Raw genomic sequence first — 26,918 nt, 5'->3', positions numbered from 1 at the left:
AAGATTAATGAACCATGCATGTACTTCAAGGAATATCTGCAATTTTTATTGGATCGGTAGAATTTTATATTGGTACACTCCTGTTCACATAAAGTGGCATATTTTATAGAGTTGAACAGTTGAAGTACGTGTCACTTTATGTAAACAGGAGTGCAGATTAGTGGTACTGGCAAAATTTTCTTATCAGGCCATCCCTAATTCTAGAATTCAATCTTAACTCAGTTAGCTTCAAGAAGTAGATTATGGTACACAGAAAATATGAGATCTTGTGGATAAGGGGCGAACTCACAAAATAAAAATTGCAGGAATCTGCAGTTTTCAAAATGTCTGTTCTATTGTAAAGCATATGCAGTCCTATTCTAAAAGAAATTTCGGAGTATTAGGCAGATGTTGCATGAGTTCCCACAGGCTTCAATGCATATTATATAATAATAATAAAACATTCGAACTTTGTCAACGTCACCCTCAATATCCGCAATCCCTCTTGTATATATTGAAAATTTATTTGTTAATTCTGTAAAAATTTCGAACTCAAATTTAGCTAATCAATTTCAAAATATTTTGCAAAACATCTGCCTGTCCGATAAGATTCTTCTGCAAAGGACTCTAACAAAGTAAATGGATTGAGAGAATTCGGTTTTATTTTCCACGCAGTTTTCTCCTTCCCCAATAAAAATAAGAGCTAATCTGTGAAAAACTTGCCTCAGGAGATTTACAAATACATATAAATTCAATGGGATTTAGATTAACAAAAGGTGCCATTTTTCATGTCCACAGAGAAAAATTCACGCAGATTTCATGCACAATTCCCGGAGCCAATAATTCATGCATAATTCCCAGAATTCAAGGAATTCCCAGTCAGTAATCACCCTGTTTTAATGTCCATTCCAGATACTCTACAACTTCTGGTTGCCATTGGTCATACTTGGGCATGTGAAAATTGCTGCCTCTTCATGCAATTGAGTGAATCAATAATGTGCCACATGTTATTTCACGTAACTAATTCAGTTCAAATGTGAAGAAAAGGGTAGCTCAAAGGGTACCCAAAATTCAGGTTCTAAAATGTTTCAATAAGTTACAATATTCCAATTTTTTTGTAATAAATAGGTACGGAGACAAATTTATGGTATAAATAAAAACTGAGTAGAGCGGTAAAAAAAATGTCGGCGGTATATACCAGCGGAGAAAAAACTTTTTCGGCACACACTTTTGAATGGTGTGAGAATACATAAAAAAAAACTTTAAAAAAAACGTCAATTAAGTTTTGTGATCAGCATCTGCTTGTGTTATATATTCTCAAGTCTAACAATGAATCTATTCAGAAAATGGTGAACACACATTTAATTACATTTCAGACTCAAGCGACATGTGACACATGTCTCTTAGAAACAAGCCTTCATAAATATATGCAACATTTCAAACCGAAGTGACATGACGAGTTGCATGTGTTTCGTGGACTGAACCATTTTCTCAATACGGTGCATGGTGCCTCCTTGGTCTCTTTTGCTATAGACTGAAGGGACCCTTGCAGCATGACGATTTTTACCAATCAAACTCAGGCCTGTGCAGGCTATCATACTACAATCGTGTGAAACTGTGAAACATTGTTGTTGATTGACTCAATCTCAAGTGGCATGTATCCCGTGTCACTTGCCACCTTAGTCTGTTGTTCGCACATAGTTATGGATAGGGACTTCAATTTTTGCAAATGCAACAACACCGAAAAATGTTAATTGCTGAAAAAGAAAAAAAGTGTTGATGTATGTGCAGTGGCATGTTGTGAATGCATTTTCATCCATTTTAAATCACGAAATAACACATTTATTTGGTATAAAATGCAAATTTTATCTGTTGTGAATATCAACACATTTTGTGCTTTGAAGACTAAAAATATCATGAAAATCCACCACTTATGTTTTATGCTCAATGAATAAATGTACCACATTTACAGATGTGTAATGTGCATGCCTTCCAAAATTTTGTGCAAAAGGAAAGTATGGTGCATGTGATATGAAATAATACGAAAAGTTACATGAAACTACATGTAAATATGTTTCCCATGACTTTTCACCTTATTTGGGAACATTTTGCACCATCAAGGAAAATGGCGAAGACCTGAGGGGAAATCGAATGTGCACTTGCAGCCAGACGGGAGCTGTTACTAGGAATGGACGATATCGCTACCTGATGGACGATATCGCTAGCTATCAAGAAAATATCGTCAGTCGAAATTATATTTTTCCATATCGTGATATCAGTGATATATTGCCTAGTAGTTCCCGCGCAAGAAACATTTTACGTTACTGAGTAAAGTGAGGTAGTTCTGACTGACATCGAGTGTGCTTCTACAATTTTGCGATTTTGGCGAGGATCAACATGCACCTACTGTCACTGAAGTTGTAAGGTAGGTAGTTGTCGTTCTCTTCTTAGGAATACCGGGACAAAGATGGGGGTTTAGAAATCCTTCCCTTGCGCTCACGACTGTTTGTCGTGCGTGAAAGGTTTTGCAAGTGGTGCGATTTTATCAAGGATCGACGTGCACCTACAGTCGCATGGAAGTCGTAAGATAGGTATATGTCGTCAGTGGCACGCTGAAAATTTTCGAATACTTATTTTTAGTAGTCCGCCCTCATTTTGCCATCGTATCCTCCTTTCGACGTTTTTTTTTATATATATATTTGGCCAGACTGTGGTTTATATTTGTTTTCGCCCCTTTCACACATTCACCTGAAAGTCGGCACCAATTGTGATTCGTAAGAAAGTTGTTCGCACCGACTTCCGATAGATTTGTGTAGACTTGTCAGCCACCACACTGGCGCCATGTTGCCTGTTGTTTAAGTTTGTTCAGTTGCTATGCAGCTGGCCGAAAAAGTGTGGAACTGAGAGCGTACGTTTGTTTACGTTTTGGCTTTGCAGGATGGTGATTCATAAGACATTTTTTTTACAACTGCTAGTAGTAGGTTACTTTAGACAACTGTTTCGTCACAAATTGACAGTGTAAACACACAGGCTCTTGCATGTTTCCTACTTAATTCAAATGATATTTCGCAGCTATTTCGTGGAAAAAGCACACATTTCGCATTACTTCGCAAATAAAACTCTCACATATTTCATCATTGGTGATGTAGTTATTTGCAGAATGTTCGAAATTGCAATGTTCTTCACATTTCGCATTTTCATGCATCACGAAAATTCAATGTCCCTATATATAGGTCTACTAATCGAACGTGAATTACATGATTTATGAACAAAATGCCATTCAAGTAATAGTTTTATATTTACTGGTACATAGTATTGCCAAGCTATAGACTTATTTAACAACTTCTTTGCCCCCGAAGATCAATGCTGTCCTCCATACAGAGTGCATGCTGTTCCAGCTACATGAGACTACAGCTCCTGCCTGAATGGCTGTCTGCACAACTTGTACACTTCGCAACATCTTATTTGACCGCCCCGAAAGAATTCTAAGTCCCGAAATCGTAAACTTAGCAACATTGCACTTCAGCTCCAGGTGAGAGTAGCCAACTTTGAGTAGGTCCTTCCACTAGACGAAAAATGCTGCGGTGATAGGTTTTCAATTTAACACTTTCCATGAACTTAGAAACTATATACCGCTATTAGTATAATACGCAATCAAACAGAAATAATAAATTGGAAAAAGAACCTTGAAGGATATTTACGATTCTGCTTGCTCGACTTGAAATTTGGGGGGTTTGAAACACTGAATAGTGTTTTTCTCCACCTGGAGGAAATTGCCATCAAGTTTGTGCAGAAAGAAGCAAATTTGTGAGGAGTTTATGCGACATTTTATTTACAATACCTTGCATAATATCGATCAGTTCTCAAAAACAAATATTTTACACGACTTGTCGAGAAAATGTGCTTGAAACACAGGAAGGTGGGAGTCATCATAAACGTCAACATCTTTTTAAGGGTATTATGTCATGAATTTAATGTAGAGCAGTTGGTTAGGCGCTGCTGACCTTATTTTTCATCAAGCGTGAAAGGTCGCGGGTTCAAATCCCACCCTCTCCTCTTACTTTTTTTTCTTTTTTTTGTTTGCTGAATAGATAGCGTTGATATTAGAATATTTAAAAAATGAATCCGATGCACACTTGAGGGAAGTCCCTTCTGCGCATATTTCCCCTTAGAAGTTGGAGATTTCCAGTATTTAAAGTTAAAACTTTTCTTTTTAGTTATTGTTCATATGTTGTGTTAACACACACATCATGATTAATTCACAAATCACATATATGTATTCAGAATGCAAAATGTAATGTTATTTAAGTTATGTCGTTTGCTGCGGGACGGCGTAGGTTCGAATCCGGCTCTGGTCGAAATTTATTCGGCCTACGTATAGGACGCTGGCAACCAACCATCGTGAGGAAATTGGGGGAACTTCGAATGAGTAAGCGTAATCCGGTCCCGGAAACCTACTATAACGGCTGGGGATACGTCGGGCTGACCCCCCGACTATTCCAATACTGGTTGAAGATCTCCACGCTTAGAGGTGACGAAGGAAAGCGTGGGAGGGAGACCGGCAGTCGGTAGGTAAGCCAAGGCCTCTCAGAGCTGTTGCGCAAAGGATTATTGAAAACAGAAAGAGAAAACGAAAAGGGGGAGAACGGGGGGGGAGAGAAATTTCTTCCCTCCCTCCTCCTATTGGAAAAGGAGAAAGGATATTACCACCCCCCCCCCTAAATGACATCACCAGGGGAGGGGATATGAGGCGCTTATTTTCTCTCTCCCCTTCATTCGAAAAGAAAAGGAGTATGGAGAGAGAGAGAGAGAGAGAGAGAGAGAAATAAAAGTCCTGGCCTGGGCATGTGTGTTCAGGCTTCTTCTTCTTTTAACTCGGCCACAGGGTCCGGACCTCTCCCGGGCATGGGTCCGGGGGCGAGGTCGAAAACGCCTGCTGAGGGTGCGTGGTAGGAGAGAGAAAGCCTCACTACGACCCCGATGCCCTTGAAGGAGAAAGGGGTGAAGACAGGGAACTGTGAATTTCTTCCCTCCCAGATGGTATAAAAGAGAGAGATTAGGGGCCTTCCCGATGGCAAGGGGTGGTGGAGGAAAGATAAGAGAGGAGCGGAGAGTAGAGCCAATCATCTACAATCCATCCCAATTGGGGAAGTGTCCTCCTTGCCCCTGCTCCTTCCCTCTTTCTTGCCATCCGTTCCCTCCTTCTCTCCTCCCAATGCCCCCTCGTCTCTCACCTCTTCTCCTTTCTACGACCCCGATGCCCCCCCCCCCCGAAAAAAAGGAGAGAGCAGAAGATAATAGTATCATCCTTCCCTCTCTTTCTCTGGTAACCCCCCCCCCACTGCATCTCTCACTTTCTCTTCTCTCTCTAAGAAAAGACAATTTTCTCCCTTCCCCCTCCATATGTACAGAGAGGAAGTGGAAGAGGAGAAAAAAGAACTTTTTTTTTTTTTTTTGACATATCTCTCTTTTTTCTCCAGAGCTCACTACGACCCCGATGCCTCCTTCACCTACCACCCTGAGTTAGGCACTTCTTCATCATCTCGGTAACTCCTCTTTCCTCTCCCATTTGGTTGGGAGAGAAGGACTCCTCTTTCCTCTCCCATTCGCCATACATCCTCACCTTCTTTATTATGGGCATCGGGGTCGCTTCCCCTCAAATTCCCTGACTTTTCCCCGAAAGAAAGCTTCCCCCAAATTCCTTTCTCCTCTACCTAATAGAGAGAGGGCGCTGAACTTGCTCCGGGGTTGCCAGACCTTCTGTTTGGGGGGAATGGAAGAGAAGAAGAAGAAGAAGGGTATGGCACTACGACCCCGATGCCGCTCTCTCTCGGGGGAACGATGTGCCATTTCTTCCTCTCTCTCTCTACCGCCTCACTACGACCCCGATGCCGCATCGGGGTCGTAGGAATCCCGGCCTGGGCATAGGAATTCGATGGTCTGGGAGAAGTTGATTCTGGGCATCGGGGTCGTAGTGAGGCTCCCACCACCCATGCCACGTCCCGACGCCCAGACCACCGATCCCGAGGGGAAGAGAAGAATCAAACCCGGGACCGCTTTCTAAACGTCTTTCTCGTGGCATCGGGGTCGTAGTGAGGCGCCTCACTACGACCCCGATGCCTCCCTTCCCCTCCCTCCTCTCTCCCTCTCTCTCTCTCGTAAAGGGCATCGGGGTCGTAGTGAGGAAGGGGAAATCCTCCATCATGGTGAAGAAGGAAAGCGGAGACAATGGAGAAGCAAGAAGACTACGGGGAAGACAGATGGATAGGATTTCCTCTCTCTCTCTCTCTCTCTCCAATGATTTGCTTTCTCCTCTCTTCCTCCTTTCTCTTTGATGAAGATTCCTTTATCATATCCTCACCCTTCCTGCCCCCTCCGCCCCCCCTCTCCCTGCCCTTCTCAGCTTCCCCCTTTTCTTCTCACTTCTTTCTTTCGCCTCACTACGACCCCGATGCCGGAAAGAGAAGGTGTAATCCTCATTGGCAGTAGTACCTCCCCCTTCAAATAAGAAAAAGGTAAAGTTCCCCGTCACCATCGCGAGGAAATTGGGGAGCTCAGACGAGAGGAGAGAAGTGGTCCTCACTACGACCCCGATGCCCGTGCAGGAGGAGAAACTCCCCCCCCCCTCCTCCTCAGATGGAAAAATAAGAGGGCATCGGGGTCGTAGTGAGGCGCCGACCTCCGTGGCATCGGGGTCATAGTGAGGGGCGCATGCATCGGGGTCGTAGTGAGGCGCCTCACTACGACCCCGATGCCAACTTGAAAGACGGAGAGAGAGATAGGGTACACGTCCTCCCCCCCCCCCCCGTTTAAAAGATGGAAGGACTTGCAGCGTTTCGAGCAGAAGGTGACCCCCTCCCCAAGAAGAAAGGAGGGAGGAGCCTTCCTTTCCCTTTGTTGGTTTTTCCCTCCCTCATTGCAAGGGCATCGGGGTCGTAGTGAGGACGAGTGGAGAAGGTTACAGACGCTCTCTCTCCTTTTTCTCTTTTTGCCCTTTTCTTGGAAGGAAAATGAAAGGGGGGGTCAGGGGGCTGAGGGAGCTTGGCTGGGGGATCATCTCACATGGGAAGAGCAATCTTACTTCATTCTAACTCCTCTCCCTTTCCTTTTCTCCGAAAAGGTAGAAAAAGAGAGGAGAAAAGAAATAATTATTGTTTGTTCTTCACTGACACTTAAAATATTGATTATTTGATTTCGATATACTAAAAAAAAAAATAGTTATGTTAAGTAGTGATATAGTGCAGTACTGTAACAAATGAGAGCGTTTAATGAGTTCAAATTGCTAAGATTGTTATGTCCGTTCCTTCATAATGACTGTTGTCAATCCCTTCACCACCATCTTACCATGCGTCTAAAACTAATAGTAAATCGCTAATTAACATAAATAAATTGTTATTGCGACGAAGGCCGATTCGATAAGAAACTACTAATAAGTATTTCGTATAGTGAGTGACAAACAAAAAATTCAAAACCTCATAATGATCGTTAGTTAATTCCTCACTGCTTTGTATCTAAAATGTTTGTCTTCTTTGAACAGAAAGTACGAGTATCAGATATAACAAACTTTCCCCACTAACTTTGCAATATTCGAAACCACCATTACATACCTAGCTCTACGTAACTTGATTCTGCGCATTCCACGTGGCATGTGACTTTCTCCTATCATCGAAATAACTTTCTCTTACTATTTCCTTTCCTCTAGTGAAATACAGAGACCAATGTTAACTTCTTAGCACGGTGGATACACTAAACACCCAACGATATACTCCTGAAAAAAATCCTGCCTAGGTGGAGAATCGAACCTACGACCTCCCTCGTAAGAATCAAGCATGCTACCTCTTCTCCAGGTAAGTCATGTTAAAATTTGTTACCAGTTTGAAGAAACCAATTCACACATAATGTCTGATCTATAATTTCCTCATGGCAAATTTCATGAGGAAACGAATTCAGATAAAATCGAGAAACGCTGAAAGGGAAAAATGATGAACATGTCTATTGGCGTTTTGTCATATTTTGTAAATTGAGTAAAAATTCCGTGTTTTGAACAAGCAATCGTTTAGTTACGAAGTATTTTGTTGTTTGTTTAAAGTAGGAACAGGAGAGCGAAAAGGAGTCATTTGAACCAGACCCCGTTTGACAAGAAACTTCAGCTTTTTTCCAAAGACTGTATGAAAAGAGAGAGGAACGTATGAAATATAAAATATGTGTGAAATTAAAACAATGGAGACCTTGAAAGATAATACTAACGAACTTCAAACTATGAAAAACATATTTTCGTGGTGGAAAATTCCAAGTCATTTTCGAAATATGAACTTGATGTTTTTCTTTATTATGAAGTGGAGATATGGGACGATATGATCCCTCCACAAGAAAATTTTAAGTCAGCTACCTCCAACTTTTTCAATGGTCATAATTACTAATTAGGGTCCAGAAGTTGATGAGAAATCAACTTTTATTCTGACTTTTATTTTGGCTTTTAGTTTATTTGTCAGTATTTTAACAGTTTTTGTTGAATTTACTTATTTTTTAGGTTTATTTTTCTCCTCCCATGTTGTTTCGTGCATTTTAAATGCATTTACTAGTAAAACTTTCATATTTAGATTTCTTTACTAGTAAGGCTAATCGGGACTGGACCTACAGTTTAAAGCGGCTTTGGAAGAGAATGCTTATATACGTTTCTTGGATATTTCCGTTGATATTTATGCGATTTATGTCCAGCATTTCCGGATGCAGAAAGTTGACATGTAAGTTCTTAATATGTGTTAGCTTATAACAGCTGAATGAAAGGAAAAGTATTTCCTAAAATCCTGCCAATCACTGAAAGATTAAAAACATTAGTAGAAGCATTACTTGAGGCATGCACAGTGGCGACGATTATGGAGTGTGGAGGGGCAGATGACCCAGCACTATGCTAAACATTATCTACCAAGGGAAAGAAACTGTCCTTGCCCCCCTCCCCTCCACCTTGCCCCATCAGTTTTGAAACCCAATCGCCGCCACTGAGCATGCATCGCATAAATATTTACAGTAATATCATATAATATTATATTACGTTATTAGAACACTTCGTACTCGGTAAATAAAAAGGAAAAAGATAATAAGGAAAGAGTGGGATTTGAACCTACGATGTTTCGATCTTGCCGAAAACAGTAAACGAAAGTGGTCATCTAACCTACTACTCCAGGAGATTGCTAAAAGAAAGCTCAGTAAAACACGTTAATCTCAGTTGAAACAACATTGTGCCGGAGTTTCGAACAATTTTTCGCCAAGAACCAAGGAAAAGACACACTTTGCAGAATCGTTTGGTGTTGTGCAAGATATCTTTACTAAACATTTTGCATATAATCATCATAACTTTGCCTTCTTGCATTCAAATCTGATAGCAATTCTTTCCAGGTGGATGAGAACCTGTTCAGTGTTTCACAATGCACATACATTTTCCAATTTTCAAATTCAGAACGAAGAATCTTGAAATATTTTCAACATTCGTATTTCTACTTAACATTTTTTTGTCTACTGATATATTTTATTACTGCTTTAGGGTATCTTTACTTTATGGAATGTGAAAGAATGAAAAAATATCACAAGCGTTTTCATTCAGGAAGAAGAAATGTTGCAAAGTTGGCTACTCTTAGTTGGCTCTGAAGCACTATGCTGCCAAATTTACGAATTACGGACTTTGAAATTTTTCAGGGCGGTCAAATAAGATGTTGCGAAGTGTACTTGTAAATTGTCCTTTCTGGTCTCTGCCTTTTTTTTAACTACTTAAAAAGTAATGTGTATGTTAAAAAACTTGAAATAACGCCAGGAATAATGAAAAACCTGTCAACATAACCGAAGATATGCTATGGTGGGCAATGTTGAGTTTAAAAAACCTTTGAAGCAGTCTAAAGAAGATTAGGAAAAAAAATTCCTGAAAAAGAATTAAAATATTCAGGCCACTAACATTATTTACGGAACATTTTTTCCCTTGTTCATAGATCACTGGTACATCATTATACAATCTTTGAAACTACATAAAAGAGAAAGAAAGAGAGATTGAGAAATGGAGGGATGGGGGAGGGAGGGCAGGAGGCGCGAGAGGGAGATGGGAAGCAGGCATTTCTACTCAACCTCATTAAAAAAAAGGACACTCAAATTTAACAACAATTAGGGGAGTAAAATGGGAGTTTAAAAATGCGTACCTTCTTCTGAACTTTTGTACATTTATTTTCTACGATAAATACTTCATTCTCTGGTAGCGGTGATCCAACTGGTTCTCCATTTAACTTCTTACTTGGGAGGTAAGTGTCCGTTAACTGGTCTACGTCTGTTGCTTCTAGGGTTGTTCCTGCTACGACAATAGAAGTTGGCCCTCGACTGTGATCATCTTCAGCCCCTGTAAAGGTTAAAAGGTATCACCATGAGTCAATTTACAGTAAGATTTCTCAGAATTAATACAGTATTAACCCCATGGCAATATGATAGGTACCAGGACCCAGGGGTTCCCTTCCTCACTGTGGCTGGAATCCCTCCCCATGTGTCCCTGTGGCATAATGGAATGCATAGGGGAGAACATTTCCTTCATTAATGTATACTGTTCTGGAAACAGCAAAATTTGAACAATTTATATATTTATAGCTAGTTTTTTGTACCTCAGAAAAGGAAAGTGCTAAGAAAATTAACCAATTTTAAAACTGTGCATTTTCTTTCAACATAAGAAACATTATTACTTAAAGAAATAGGTCTTATGCTGTTAAAGTATAAGTACTGTATACTCAGCACCTGATATGGGAAGGGGGGGGGGGGGCGTTTGGTCAAGCCTTGTGGTTAGCTTCTTTGATTTAGCATGGTAATAATGAGACAGTTGGAAAGTTGAACAAATTATTATTTAACTTTCTGCATGATTTTTGCTGCATGCATATTTTATGCACAAGATTTATTAACTTTAAATGTATCCTAAGGACAATAATGAGAGTATTCTGAATATGCACCCATAGTATTAGAAAACTATGAAATTACTACAACTGTTGGCACTTTTAATAATCGACTGATCTGTTAATCTGTCCCATCTCGAAGAAATGTGGTAGTGCAAATGCACTGTTAGAAAAATTTATCATACAGTAATAGGAAAGTGTTAGACGATACTTCTGGTATCAGCTGACATATTGGTGTTTGGATTGAAATAACAATAAAATTGCTGACAATTTTACACATCAATATTTCTATAAGTAGCCTATAACTTAGTAAAATGTTTTCTATTTTGTTGTTTTTTATGAATACACATTCATATATATCTTCGTTTTGTCACAAATTTGTTAGCATTATTTAAGGAGGTGAACAATTTGTTCCAGGTTCTTAATGTAAGTTCTGCAATATTGGATCAGCAGAATATTGATTATCAGCAAATTTTTCAATCAGCCTTGCATGTTGTAAATTCCCACTACCCAAGCAGTACATTAATTAGCTTGTACTAACCTGATTCGCTCTTACTGCTAGTACTTCTTTCAATGGAAACATTAGAAATGTTTGAAATGTCACTTCGAGAATCTATTGTTAGATTGTTCAATACATCATTTCTGGATTCTGATGTGTGATTGATCAAAATGTCTCCTTTGCCATCTAAGATTAGGGATGTCGAATTTTTCACTTCTTCGGTTTCACCAACAGTCACCACAGACACGTGACTTGTATCTTGCTTCTTACCGGGTGTAGTGGCTACTATGGAATCTGCAGACTCGTCTAATGTCAACTCCAAACAGGACCTACTTTGTCTATTGTCACTGCGTTCTGAATCAACGTATCTTGAATTAATTATCACCACTTCACTTTCATCCAACTTTTTACCTTTAACATGATTGTCCCTAACAATATTTATGGGTTGGTCCTGACTGCCTGCTTCTAGGGAATCCAACGATGGGTAGCAATCGTCATCCGTGGAAGATTCGTTTATTTGAGTTTTATTAGTTTCATTTGCAACTATCACAACCTCACTAACATTCTCTCCAGGTGACATCACAGTAATTGTTGGTCCACCAAAAGATGTTTTGATTGGTGTTGAGCCGTCAACAGATGGATGGGCTGTAACTGTTACTTGAGTAACATTATTACTAGAGGGACTGGTGTCTTCTTTAATATTTGATGTTATTGTAACTGTGGATGTGTTTAGTTTGACATCAGCTGAAGGGTCTACTACTGTAGTGCCTAAAAGAAACAAGTCAAAGAATTGTTAATGCCAATAAATGATGTCTATTATTAAATAAATATTTAGCAAGCTCAGATATAAAAACTAAAAACATGAATATCTCTATAATGACTGTTCATTGCACTAGCATCTTTTCAGTTTCCTAAAATGCTTACACAGGGTGGCCACTCTAGAACCATGATAAAATTCAAGTATAATTCAGTTTTAACGACGAACTTCTTAAAAATTCAAGGGTGTACAAGAAGATGTTTCTTCTATTTCAGCCTTAAGTACTACTGCCTCCCCCTCCCACACACACGCACGCATGCACCCGCATTAATTAATAGTATTAAAATATAGAAGGTCTGTGATTTCAATGTATCCACAAAGTTCTAATTCAGTTCAATTAAACAGTTTAGCCCTAATAGGTATTTAAAATATTTAATTTAAGGTACAGAGTTTACATTTGCCATTTCACATATTCAGACTCAAAATACATCTACAAACAAAAGTCACAAATGTTACGCATGGAGTATACTAATCTATGAAAAATTGCTAATTGAATAATAATTTCAAACTCAAATTTAACTGATCAACTTCAAGATATATTATCTTCAATAATCTTCGTCTGTCAGATATATCGTTCTGCAAAGGGCACTAACAAAGTAAACAGATTCAGAGATGTTTTATTCTCCATGCAGCATTCTTTTTCTTCCTCGATAAAAATAAAAGCTAAACTAAAAAAACTTGCCTAAAGGCATTTATAAATTCAATGACATTTGCATTAATAAAAGTTGCAGTTTTTCATGTCTACGGAGAAAAATTCACACAGAATTCTCAGTGAGTAGCCTTACTGTTACAATAACATTGAAATTGGAACAAGGCCAGTTACTAATTTTAACCATGAGACATACTTTTAATTATTCTATTAATTTTGGTGGCACCTGCCACCATCGACTTGGCCACTTGTTGAACTGAGTGAAGCAACAAGTTTACAAGTGTATGGTGACAGTCACTGAAATTAATAGAAAAATTAAAAGTAAGTCTTGCGGATAAAATTAGTAATTCATTTTTGTGTATTTATTATACCACCACTTCTCTTACTCCTCAAACATGTATTAAAACAGGGTAAAAAAAACAACAACTTGTAGCACATTTGGAAGCACCCCCAACACACAATAAAAAATAATATTTTGAGGATACCGTATTTACTCATGTATAATATGCACTATTTTCAAAAATTTTCGTCCCCAAAAACTGTGGTGTATATTGTGCATGGAATTATTCAGGCAGCCAACATGAAACCACGTTATGTTTTCACTATGTCACTGCATATAACATGTATGTATCAGCAGGTGCAAATACAAATTACCAGGTTGGATTTCTTCAGTAATAATAATAATAATAATAATAAAAACTATAAAAGTGATATGACTACTTCCCCTGATTTTTCACTTTGTAACAGAGCATTTTGCAACACCGAGAAAAGTGTTGGGAGTATGGCAGATTTTGATCACGCACCTCCTGTCACACGGGATGTGTATCAGCGGTATTTGTTGGGTGAGAAATAATAGAAACTGTTGTTGGGTGAGAAATAAAAGAAACTAACTTCCTGAGCACTGCAAATCCATAACATAATTTTGATCTCGATTCCCTCTACTACAGAATAAACAAGGTGGTTATAGAAGTGAAAGCTTTGAGAAGCTAAACACAGTGGAGGGAGTGGCATGGGTTGGTGATTCATTGTATAAACAAGACTATATTCTCCTCTTTTTGTCCACATCAACATTGAATAGGTATGATGGTCATTTGCTCTTGATTGGCATGGCAACAGCTTTACGACCTACAACTAAGAAAGTCATTTCTTGAACCTGAAACGTACTGTGCATTATATACAAGATATAAATGTTTAGTTTCTTTTGCTCATCAAAAACCATGGTGTGCATTAAACACACAAAAATTTGGTGCTCCTTTTGAAGGACAAACATGCATGGAAGGTAGGAAAAAGAGCACTGCTGTGTAATCTTGAAAAGAGAACGTTCAGTTTCCACTTCCTATCAACTGTTTCTCTTTCAGTAGTAATATGTAATTGGTTCCAAGTACTGGTATTGGTGGGAATCTGTAGCAGCACTGACACTGGTATGAAATCAGTATGAGTATGAAGCGGTAGTTTTTAAAATTCTGTCATTTTTCTCCCACTTTTGGATAATTGCAACAAGATAAAATAAAATGAAGGGACACTCACAAAGAACAAAAATGTCCAGACTGGGACTTGAACCTGGCTACTTCAGAGGCAAGATCTAAAGACAACCACTTAACATGCTTATCCATCAAATCAGCTAAAGTGATATTAGTTGAACCTTATTACAAATGGATTTCTTGCCTTGTGATCGAGGGATCCAGTAGTTCAGATGCCACCTTAAACCTGTAGCGCCAGTCCCAATTTAGCCTATCTGAGTATAGAGTGCTGCAGGCAGTGGGCAGTGACTTGCGATGCTAATGCAAGACAGTTTACAACTATGAAGCAGTTTGTTTTTAATCAAGTGACGTATATCCTTTTTCGTTACTCTTTTTTAATGTGATTATATAGGAGCACCCTGAAGAAGGATCGTGACGATCCTGAAATGTCAATTTTAGAAAGAACCTCACAAGCTACACATAAGTAAACACTGTATTTTACCTCTAATAATTAGCAGCTGTGGTTATGCTAAATTTAAGAAATTACTTAAAACCGTAAAATCCATTATCCACCACAAATACATTCTCAGATGTACCAGCCAGCAATCCTAAACTAAATAAAAATAAGATTACTAAAAACAAAGAATTTACCTGATAGTCTAACCACATCATGAAGAGCATCGTGTAGGGCACTATGGATTACTTCTAAACGACTACTACCTTCCAGCTCGTCTACACTAACTAACTGACCATCAGGATCACATTTGTCTATCACAGTGACGGTTGGTTCCACAGTGGTTTGTTGTTTATTAACACTAACATCATGTGCTTCTTTGCCAGCATCCTCGGATACCCTCGAGGACGTTGGGGAATCACGTGACACATGAATATCAGGCGTCGACGCCTGAGACAGAGACTGGGTTTGAGCACTATTATCACTATCCTGGTCCTTTCCAGAAACTGGTAAATGAGTATCTTCAGTTCTTTTCACCTCCTGTTGTTTCTCGGTTTTTAGTTTTGTTTCCGACACCAACACCGTTGATCCTCCTTTCACTCGAGACACATTTGAACTTTCGTTCTCTTCTGGCTTCTGGTTTGCGTCACTTTTGTCAGAAGACACTTGTTCATATGGCACAGATGCTGAACCAACCACAGGTGGTGGTGGTGCTGGGCCCTTCTCTCGAGCAGGGCGTCGTTCGCCAGGCTCAGCTTGCTTCTTAATAGCCTGCAATTGAACAGCAAATAAATTACTTACAAAGTCAATCACTGCATTTTTACTGTAACACCATAATTAACAACAACACATGATATATGTATATGGCAAAACAAATTTCCAATGCAAGAAAATTGGATAAAATTGATGTGTGGTAGGGATAGGATAGATTCATATTAATGTGTTTGGATGTTGTAAATGTTTAAATGTGAAGTTCCTTTTTTTAAACCAATGCCCATTAAAACACACACAAATAGTTTTTATCGTTTTGTCAAACCAAACTTCCTAATTTTTCCTGTTTTTGATAGAATACATATTTAATATTGAATAACTCAATTCGTACTTGGTCAGTATATGTGAAATTCTCAAGTTGGCCTATCCTTAGTTTAATGAACCAGTATTATTCCCAGTAAAAAATCTGATATTTCAGATAAAACATTCAATAATATTTCCATTTACAGCACTACAATGTTTATGCTTCTCTCCAGTAAGGAATTATGCAATAAATGTGGTTTTGAAGCTATTTCATTGTAAACTTTCAAATCTCATAACTTTATTCCTTTTTCATATATACAGTGCACTCTCTAAGTCGAACTTGGATAATTCGAACGAAAGCACATTCCCCTTGAAACCCCTATCTAAAACAATGTTAAAAATGACTACTTAATTCAAATTTTGAAGGTTAAATTTGGATAATTCTAAGTCTGGTTTCCAATAATTTAACATAAATCTTTCCAAGAAAGACCAAAGAAATTCCAACAGATGACTCATCCCCCTTTTCTTCTTGAAAAGGTTGTTTTTATGGTTAACACATGTGTCGACGGTATATAAGAGAGGGCTGCGGGAATCCCCTGAGCTTTTGTTTGTAGGAATGTGGCCTTCACCCTCCCAGAAACAAGTTGAGAGGGTAACAGATAGCTGGACAGAAGGGGTCATTTCTCTTTGTGTTTTAGTGGAGTCACAATGTCGAAACATGGTGCAATTAGCCTATGTTACATTTTACTTAGTTAATACAGCATAGTGTAGTGAAATGTAGTGTAGTGTACTGTACTGTTCCTGGATGGAGATATGGATAAAACATAGCAGTTGTAAGGTAAGGTAAGGTGTACTGTCTGCGTATTCATGCAGTTTTGTTTAATACAGTGTGTTATTTCATTGGTGTGTTTTTTTCTTTTATTATATTCTGGTTAATTCAAATTTTGGATAATTCGTTGTTTTTTTCGTAGCCCCTCTGAGTTTGAATTAAAAGAGTCCACTCTATACCAAATCTAAGGCTTTTGGATGTCTAAAATCTAGAATTTTTAACTGAAATTTCTAAATAGTACAACTCCTGTGTGTGCCATAAGGCAGGTTAGTCTATTTAGAGAAATATAGAATTGTCAAATTATCAGCAATTTGAATGAGAATGTGACAACTTCTTGGTATCAACCAATAAGCAGAAATCTTTACAAACTATAAACTATTCCCATAATACAGGAAACTCTCACATAATTTGGTGCAGCTTTTGATGTGAGAGATCATCATTTGAAGCAGCTTTTGATTTGAGAGACTATTACATAAAATTTTGGTACATGCAGATTACTAAAACAGATTAGAATAGCATGACATGGTATACAAGAGAGCCAGTTCAATCCTTCTCAAGCTGGCATGATTTGCTCAGTTCCATTGACACTTATGCAGCACTATTGATTTTTTATATTATTTATTCAATTTGAATGGTGCACATAGAAACTGACCAGAAGTCCATCAAAATCCATTGCAAACTTATAAATATTTTGTTTAATGAGAGCAAAGAGTCACTTTCCAATTGGTTAACTTTGCACACAGTAGATTATGTATCTCCTATGATATTACTTACAGATTTCTCAGCATCACCAACACTGGAACTATCACTTCGCAATTCTTCCCTCTTGAATTTCTTCCTATCAAGTCCCTCTTCTTTCTCGGCTTCTCTTTTCAAACCTTCAGCATCCTTGTCAACCACTGGTGTCTCCACTTCAGGCACTGCAAAGGAGAAAAGAATAAGGAATAAACATAATAATTCCCTGATTACAGCCCCAGGTAAGTCTTTTCTTGTTAGCTACAATGTCACTGGATGCCACTGGAAACAGAAACCTTTATTTTCAACCTTTTTCTTTCAAAATTCCTGACATGGAAACAAACAAAAAATAATCATTGAATGAATGAATGCACGAGTTAATATTTTTGGGTGCAGACATTTTGCACCCTTCATATATATGAAATGGCCCTATATCTAAAATTCTTGCCTAAGAGTTAAAAGAGGGGTGTAAAAAGCCCCTTAGGAAAAAAATAAAAGTACAAGGTTGTAAAGGGACCTGCACAAGACAAACACTACACAAAGGTAGGAAAAAATAATCATTTGTAAACCCGTTAATAAAATTTTTGAATGGTAATGAAGCAGACTTATCAATACATAAGATGATGCACTGTCTATTACCAGTACAACTGGCAAACAATAGGATGCTCCTGAAATAATTAGTCACTATGATCTGTTCAAACACCTTGATATTATTTGAACATTGATTTACTTGGTTTATTTTACTTTGCTTTTCTGCCACTTTTGACTAATCGTGAAAACAAGGACAAGTCATGATATAATGAAATTTATGAAGGGACACTCGCAAAGAACACCCATGTCCAGGCCAGGATTCGAACCAGAGATCCCTGGTGTCATAGCATGCTGCCATTCTGCCATGGAGGTCAACAAAAATCACAGTGATGCCCACATACTGATGGTGTGGTCTTTTTAAAGTGAATCAACATCAGAACTTGAACAATTAACACCAACCCTTTCACCTATTGTTACCGACTAGAAATTTAACGATGTGTACTGGGAGCCAATAACAAACAGAAGAGGTGCAACATAAAATTGTGTATGGTGTAACACTTATAATACTAAACAGTAAAGTTTCATGTATTTGATGTTACAGTACCAACGCACAATATTGCACACTCATCTCACACTTCATAACATGTAATCGCTATACATTACACTGTGCATTACTTACTTTTCACGTCAGTGTCACTCTTCATTGAGGTGGAGTCATCTTCTGTGGTTTCCAAATCCAGAGGTAGGTTGGAGGTGCGATGCTCCTAAAAAAACAAATAGAAAATGTTAATGCACGGTAAAATTGGTTACTCGTAAGAACTAATGTTAAATTTCTTTCATTAATGTGATCTAATTAAGTGTTAGAGTGTATGGAGAACAAACAATAATAATAATTACATAAAATGACACACTAATATTTCAGTGAAACTTCAGAAACTATATAACAATTCCGTGAGAAATAAGAATCCAGAGACATTAATAGTCGAGAATGACCATGGCTATTATCTGATTTTATATAGAAAAATATTTGTGAAAATAAAGCAGTAAAGGTTATAGAATTGAAAACAACAGAAAAAAAATAACTGAAGGCTAGACTGGTTTTATATGCTCAAATTAATGATACTTAGGTTTTACACAGTTCCTCATGTACGATAAAATTGAATAACTCATATCTAGATTACACATGAATATAGCATAATAATTATGAGCTAAAAAACAAGGAAAATAAGTTTTTTGAGTCGGCAGAAAGCCAGTCATTATTTCATATTGTGGTCTAAACAGTCATTTAAGGTATTAGGACTACTGAGGGAACATCTTAAATCAGAACAAATATGGAGATTTAGAGATGGGTTATATTACCATAGGAGCACATACACTTATACCCATTACTTATGAATTTCCTTGTATTAGAACATTTAGTACTATTTTTAACCTTGTCAACAAATTATTGTTGTCACTGTTTATTCTCCTGTTCTGAACTGTTACACTATTTACCTAGTGTTACACTGAGTATGCGTACAAAGAAAGATTATTTATCTTTATAAATAATGTAATGAAAAAATATATTGATACAGCTTATGGCGTCTTGGTCACAAGCTAGATTTGCAAGCAATATGAACAATTAAAAAAAAATGCATGTTGAAATTAAAACTAATGCAATAAATATAGTCCATGAACCAAAGCTCAAAATATGACTTTCTTTGGTACCCCTCTGGAAGATGATATAGGTGGAAAATCTCTCTTTTTTACCCCCTGGTGGCTCTTCTATGTATACACCAAGACTTTATGTGATAGCAACGCAGATTCAAGATGACTGACTGCCCGTTCTGCTCCGTTCTCTACAGTGAAACTGTGATAAATTATCTTCTATTAGTGATTGTAAATGTTTACGGTCAAGATGTGATTTCTTTTTGTAATTAAGAGTTTTTCCCTGCCTATGTTTTCTCACAGTAAAGTGTTAAATCTCAAAAATCATGTTTAGAGTTAATTGTAACCAGTAACCAAGGTACTAAAAAATAGCTCAATGAGAGTATGAACAGTTACAAGTTACATGTGACATTAGCAAAGAGATGTTAGTCATGCAGTTTTCAGAATTCATACTCATTAGTTCGTTGGAACGAAATATAATATCCTGAGGTCAAAAACTCTAACAGGAAATTTCACCAAGCAACACAGACTTCGAATAAAAGGGCAAGGGTTCAAAACACAGAGTAATTAGCACTTCAAGCAGGTCTTGGAGGTCCTACAATGTTCCACGTGGTCATTTGAGTTCCGTAAGTCTTGCAATTTCCTTATTTTACGTTGCTTTCTGGAGGTGAACATTCATATGCGAATAAAAAAAGGTTACAGCTATACTAGCACTAGGATATCTGTCCCCTTGGAAAATATGTGAATTACAGGTTGGCTTAATGCTTGACACTAGTGCCACAGTTATAAATATAGTGACAGATCAGGAGTTAAAGTAACAATGCTGAAAATCATGCATTCACATGAATTACTAGTTTCACATTCGCTGCCACACCTCCCATACAATTCCAAATAATTTGTCGCACATTCGCTGCCACACCTCCCATACAGTTCCAAATAATTTGTCGCATCACCTCAAATGCATATTATGGTGGAGAACACTATAAGAGCACTGTTCTTATTTTTCCTTCCAATGCTATTTAGCCATTCTATTGCTATCCAAATCTCCAAATATTACTTGGGTAAAGTACTGCATATGCAAAACCAATTTGTGATGTCCATACATAACAATTCATAGCTGCTTTAAATCTGACCTAGATGATATCGTTGGAATTTCATATTCTGGTATATGCAGTGGATCCCAGATTTTAAATCCCCCCCTCGATCATAATTTTTTCAGATTTTACATAAAATCTAAGGTTCAACTGCACATATAGAGATGTTAGTATTATTAAAGTTACACAGTACTAGTTTTCTCAAGCAAAAGAGCCAGAATACATGAAGAGAAAGTGCTTCACACAAAAAATCACTAATGACAACAATACAATCAACACTTGAAGAGTGATTCGACTTTTGATAGGAGAGAGAAAAAAAAAAAAGAGTAAATATTGTCACACACTTGACAATTTCTCTTCAGAATTTTACTCTATGCAGAAAACATGCAATGTACTAATTTGGAGAAATAACCTACCTCACGAACCATGCACCTTGGCTGCTCAGAGCCAAGTGAGCCGCATGCAGGGCGGAACAATCACAGTGTGTTAAAACAGCAACAACAAAACAAAATCACACCAGACAAAGAAGTGCACATGCAATGGCACAAACACAAAGAACCTGAAGTGACATCACCTAACGCAATAAATTAATTTCATTTCAAAGTTATTAAGACTGTGTATCTTGGCATGCTGTTCAATGTTCTTAATATTGTTGTCATGGCAATATTACATACTAACTTTCCAAATTACTGTCCAATAAGACAGGCGACTGGCATAACCACAATAAAATTACATTGTCAATGAATGACTGGCTATAACAACACCGCGTGTCTTGTGTGCACATGTGTTGTATCCACCTCTTTCAGATTTCAACTGCTAGATGTCACATTTTCTTCATTGATGACTACTTGTAGTCATGGGCACTTCTGGGTTGTAATGGTCTCATTTACTTTCAATGCAATCGCAACAACACAGAAGTGTCCGTGACTGTACTCATGTCAAATTAAGTTGAGATTTTGTTCTTGAGAATACCATTTAATAATTTATATCTACACTGTGGAAATTTCTTACAATGATTCCGCTTTGGATTTCGCAGTTAGTGCTGATTTAGATCCTAATAGAAACTTTTTTCTTTTCACTTTCAAAAATTGTTACAGGTAAAAAAATCATAAATGTGTGAGAAAATTTATGTAAAATGTAACATGTTCTATATCTGTGGGAAGAGGAAGTGTTGCAGATTTTAGAAAAAAAATGTTAAATAATAACACACACAACATAATTTCTATGAATTTTTAAAAACACCAAAAAAAAAACCTTCCCTTGGGGAAAACTCTACATTCTAAGTCTTGTTTGGAAAGGGTTAATATTACATGTCATTAGTAGTCTTGACAGACAAAAGCTTTTGAAATACTGTAGTATTTGGTGTCAATACACTTATGCATGAATCTAGTAGTTAAATTGATTATTGCCAGTAAATCTATTATGACAATTGTTTTAGCTGCATTAAAACCACATGAGCTTATTAAAGGAATACAACCTGGACTAAAAACTTCGGAATATGTTCAGCAAAGTAATTTTATACAATACAAAGTCTTAACGACAAGGAAGGAATCAGGTGATTTTGAAAGGAAAGATTGTCCAATGAGGTAATGAAGAAAACATTCCTTATACCACCCACGCAACAAAGTTTTCCCACAAAACTTGACGCGTGGATACAGTAAGTAATGTTTTTGTTGTTATCGAATAATATAACAAGTAATATGGGAACTTGCAATATGATTTAACCTGCTAAAGAAGGATAACATGTAGTGCACAATGCAAACACTAAAAATCTGATGTTTCACTTGCATTGTTCAAGGATGAAAAAAAGGAAGGTTAACAAAGATATATCGTGGAGAAAATTGGTATTTTAACCTCCTTGAACTTGAAAATGCAGGCAAAAACGATATTATATATATATATATATATAAAAAAGATAAGATTTTCAGTGAATTTGTATTGTGTGCTTTTTTTTAATCCTTCTTTGAAAATTAACTTCATGTTCTGTCCAACACTTAGCATAAGAAAATAGAAAATATTTAAGGGTACATGTTGCAATATAAATTAAATATATATTGCATCCATATAAATATGTAAATAGCTGAGCTGGTGTCATTTTATAAAACCAGATAAATGACAATTCTTGAAGAATAATAAAAGCACAAAAGAAAAGTATGATGAAAATTTATTGTTTTCTCTTGTACTTCATTGGAATGTATGCAAATTGAGGCAAATCAAGTACTGGTCTAGTGTAGTGTTTTGAAAAACTTTCATACTTTGGGAAGATGCAAGAGTAAGTCATTTTGTGATTAAATAGAATATATATTTTCTGTTTTTTTAATACTACAAACATACTTCAACTTTAAAGTTGGAATATTCTAAAATTGCAAAAGGAACACTAATTCTGTCATCCATCTCTGTGTTTGTCTCATTTTCAAAGCCAAAATTTTTCCAGGAACTAATATTGCCATTGCCCAACCACCCTCTATATGGGTTAGGCAAGTTCGAACTTAGTTGCATATGTATTTTCATTATGCTAAAAATTTCACTTCAGTTCATCGTGATATGTAATCACATACCTACACATGTGTATGAGTGCAGTGGTGAAATACTGAAAAGGTGAGAAACTGATTCCATTGCACGATGAGTCACAGAAATGTTTAACCCTCCACAATGAGAATTCCAAAATCTGCTGAAGTTCATGAATATTCTAGTGAAAACAATGAGCAAATAACAGTAACTTAAATATACTGGATTACGCCACTCATTCATAGCTCCCCAATTTCCTAATGATGGTGGGTGGCCACAGGTCCCATACACAGGCCAAAATCTATGGAGAAAAGTTGTTATGTTTCACCCCAGGAGACTCAAACCACAGCATGTCCCATAGCCCAAGATCAAACACTGACGCCTTACATCCCATGTAACATTCAATATTTCTTGCTTTTATTTCTGTAGGAACAGAAACAGGCACATCACTGTAACTCTGCAATCTCTTCGTTATTTTGTGGTAACTATTCTGATTGCATGTTATAAATTCTACAATAGGCATCCTTTTCACAGGTTACACCTATTCCAATTTCCTAGTTACATACATTAATGGACGTGAACGGACCATTCAAGTTCTTCATGGAATATTTGCAATTGTACAGATCAGTACAATTTTGGTTATCGGTATTGGTAAATATTATGCCAGTACTTTATCAGTACCAATTAAAATTTCACATCAGTTTGTAAGTAAATTTCTAGTGTAAGTAATTTCTAATGTTTATAATTTGCAACCAGTTAATAAAAACACAACAAGACTGCCACTATGAAAGACATAGCTCCAATAAGAAAAAGAAATGTGAACATCAAACAGAATAAATGAAATTACTTCCCTTTACTGTGAGTGTGTGCACGTGTGTGTTAACTATAAAATATGACAAATTATATTGCTCATAACAACAACAGCGACTGAATTTATAATTCTCGCTTTTTCTTACAAAAGTATACATTGAGAAAGGGTTCGTACAGTCAACTACATAAACACCAAGGGGCACTATGAAACTAACAGACATCCAAATAAAGTAGAAACTTACCAATGCGCTGGTATTGTTCTCTGTGTTTTTTTGGTTTCCTACCCCGCTACATAATTGTAAGCATGAAATTAATTAACAAAAGTTAAGGCTTCATTAGAGCAGGTAATCATTCATTCATCCTGCCATTTTTCAAATAATTATCTGAATAAATATATACAAATGTATTCTTCAAATAAGTATTTGAATATATAAATATACAAATGTATAGTTATGTATCAACTATTAAAAAAAATCATGGGTAGGAAAGTAGAAATTCCAGCACATTAGGAAGAACTTCAAGATTCTGTCAAACATGGAAGTTATCATGAACAAGTTTTACTATATCAGTTGTTGAAGATTGTTCATGTAGTCACATTCATTAATATTTACATAAATATCATATTGATAGTAGCTAAAAATATATTTTCTCTTCACATTTCAACGAACCTTACATGTATTCTCAAGAATTAAGAATACAGTGAAACAATTAATTCGCAAGAAGGAAGAACTTACTTATCCATGAAACTATTTCTTGTAGAACACACACACACATACACACACACATACACATACACACACACACACACACAAGAAGTTTCATGGATGAGTCAGTTCCTTTTAATGTTTTAATTTGCTACCGCATGTTCAATTCCCTGAAATATTAACAATTTTCAGGGCAAAAAATTAAAATGCAAAAAGATTTTCCAATATTCTATCATTTTGGTACCAGGAAAATGGAAAATCTGATAATGTATAACGAGGATTCCACTGTACATACAAGCAACAAGAATCAACAATTGCTAATAATAAATACTTACTGATTTTAATATTATATTTCAACAAAACAGGTATAAAAGTTATATGCTTGTTTTTTCTTTGTAAACAAAATTGTGATAGTAACAAGCAACACACACCATGAAGATGAATTGCTGATGTAATTTGTATCATTATTATATAATTAGTAACTCCTGATAAAAAGAGATGTGAAATGTGTTGGAGATTCAGAAATACACATTTTTAATGCTGTGAAGACACATTTACAACTTCAGAGATCTCAACAAAATTAGAGATGAGAATATTAATTGATACATTATTGATATAATTCATTCAGTAAAATAGTCTATAATTTTTCCACAAACTGTGTCTTTCATTGTATCATTCTACAATTTGGTGGGGGAGAAGAGATGAACCAATATGAAATGTCTGCAGTTACAGATGAAGTACCAATACCAATAATCAATATTCCACCAATACAAGATAAAAATGTTCAGTGATAAATCTGAATGGTTCGTTTACCTTTTAATATATGTAATCAGTTGAAGATTTTTTAAAAAAAAAGCAAAGCACAGAAAAATTTTGTCTTTCCAAAATCGTGTGTGTGTGCATCGTGGCAGCGCCAAATATCTGCAGAGGATCAGGACAGCTGACAAAAGCAGCAGCGTATTGATGTCTGCTAGGACCTAGGAGCCTCATCAGTTTGACTTCAATGCTGCATCCTTCTTGCCCAGGGTTCCAGATTTCAAGTTAAAACCCTGAGACAAAGCAACAATCCCTGATGGTGACCAATAGGCCCAAAGTGAAATTCTGACCAGATTGTAGCAACAGTCCTTAAAATTTTCTACACCACCTCGTATGGGATATTTGCAATATTCTGTCTTTTAAGAACATATGGATATAATTCACATTTTTACTTTTGTAAAGTAAATTTCACAATAAAAATTGTCCTAGGCAAACACCTGTTGTACATATTAACAAGGCAAAGGAACCAGCTTTTAAAATTCCTTATTGGTTCATCCAAAGTGAAAGTGGTGGTTTTTAGCATTATGTAAAGAGTAGAGGCAATTAATTTACTATACGGAAGTATAACAGGGATAAATTAGTATTTTGGCTGTACAGATTATTGTACAATAGTGTCCAGATAAATTTGCACATAATTCAACTGTTCAACCCTGCTGGTAAATATAAATGGGTATTGTGTACGAGATATTTAGTGTTTAGCAATAAATTACAATAGTAAAACCGCATACGTCATACAATCACTGTTACTCTCAATCTTGCTGTTATGTCCATAATTGTTCCCATGTTGGAACTGATTTAAATCTGTATCAATTTAGGTGATGCAATGTCATGATGACAGACAGCATCATCCAAAATTGAGAGGTAATAAAAATCTGAGCAATGTGCAGCTTTCTTTTAAAATGTTAAAGTTTTTTGTCAGAATGCTTTTGCTCCAACATAAAAATGGATCTTGAATAGGTCACGAAAATGGGCACAAAACCCAAATATTGTTATGTTTATATTTTCACAAGCACACACGCACATGCACTCTAGAATTAGACATACCTCGCTTTCTTCATCTAACACTTCCTCTTCCACAACTTCAGCCTTGTACTCTAATAGAAGGTCACGAACAGGTTTTGAGTCCAAAGTGCAGTTAATAAATGGATGCTGGAACACAAATAGTTAACTGAATGAATATCAGATCAAATAAGTTTCACATAAATGTCTGAGAAATAACCAATTTTACAGTGCATTGTTTTAACTGCATAAGCTCATAGTAAAACAGCTCTTGAATAAGAATACTGAAATTTAAACAAGCAAAAGAGAATGTTAAAATACACACACAGATTAAGTGGTGAAAATAGTCTGATGACAATGTCTGAACACTAGTTCAGATTGCTAGGAACCAAGGTTCAATCCCTGATCGAGCAAAATTACTAAAACAGAGAAATATGAGCAGCTCAATTTCCAATAT

The 26,918-nt window shown here is 36.7% G+C and overlaps 1 protein-coding gene across 3 annotated transcripts in view; it reads right to left on the bottom strand.

Moving 5' to 3' along the window:
- Slik (Sterile20-like kinase) overlaps positions 1-26,918 on the bottom strand; it is a 75,946-nt gene that overhangs the window by 27,767 nt on the left and 21,261 nt on the right. For 2 of the 3 annotated variants that reach the window (XR_014443333.1, XM_083135116.1), the window contains exons 7-12: positions 26,507-26,611; positions 18,563-18,647; positions 17,392-17,537; positions 14,972-15,545; positions 11,437-12,162; positions 10,164-10,357 (exon numbers count right to left, since the gene is read on the bottom strand). Coding sequence is in view for 1 of the 3 variants with exons in the window: in XM_083135116.1 (XP_082991242.1) it covers positions 10,164-10,357; positions 11,437-12,162; positions 14,972-15,545; positions 17,392-17,537; positions 18,563-18,647; positions 26,507-26,611 (1,830 nt within the window). In the remaining 2 variants the exon portion in view is untranslated. Of the gene's footprint in view, positions 1-10,163; positions 10,358-11,436; positions 12,163-14,971; positions 15,546-17,391; positions 17,538-18,562; positions 18,648-24,184; positions 24,231-26,506; positions 26,612-26,918 lie in introns of all 3 variants that reach the window. The other variant, XR_014443334.1, reaches the window with a different exon arrangement.

The sequence above is a fragment of the Lepisma saccharinum genome, chromosome 1 (assembly GCF_977018435.1).
Source record: "Lepisma saccharinum chromosome 1, izLepSacc3.1, whole genome shotgun sequence".
In the NCBI taxonomy this organism is placed as follows: Eukaryota; Metazoa; Arthropoda; class Insecta; order Zygentoma; family Lepismatidae; genus Lepisma; species Lepisma saccharinum.
Note: the sequence above shows the minus strand (reverse complement) of the source record. Positions and strands in the feature narration are given on the sequence as shown.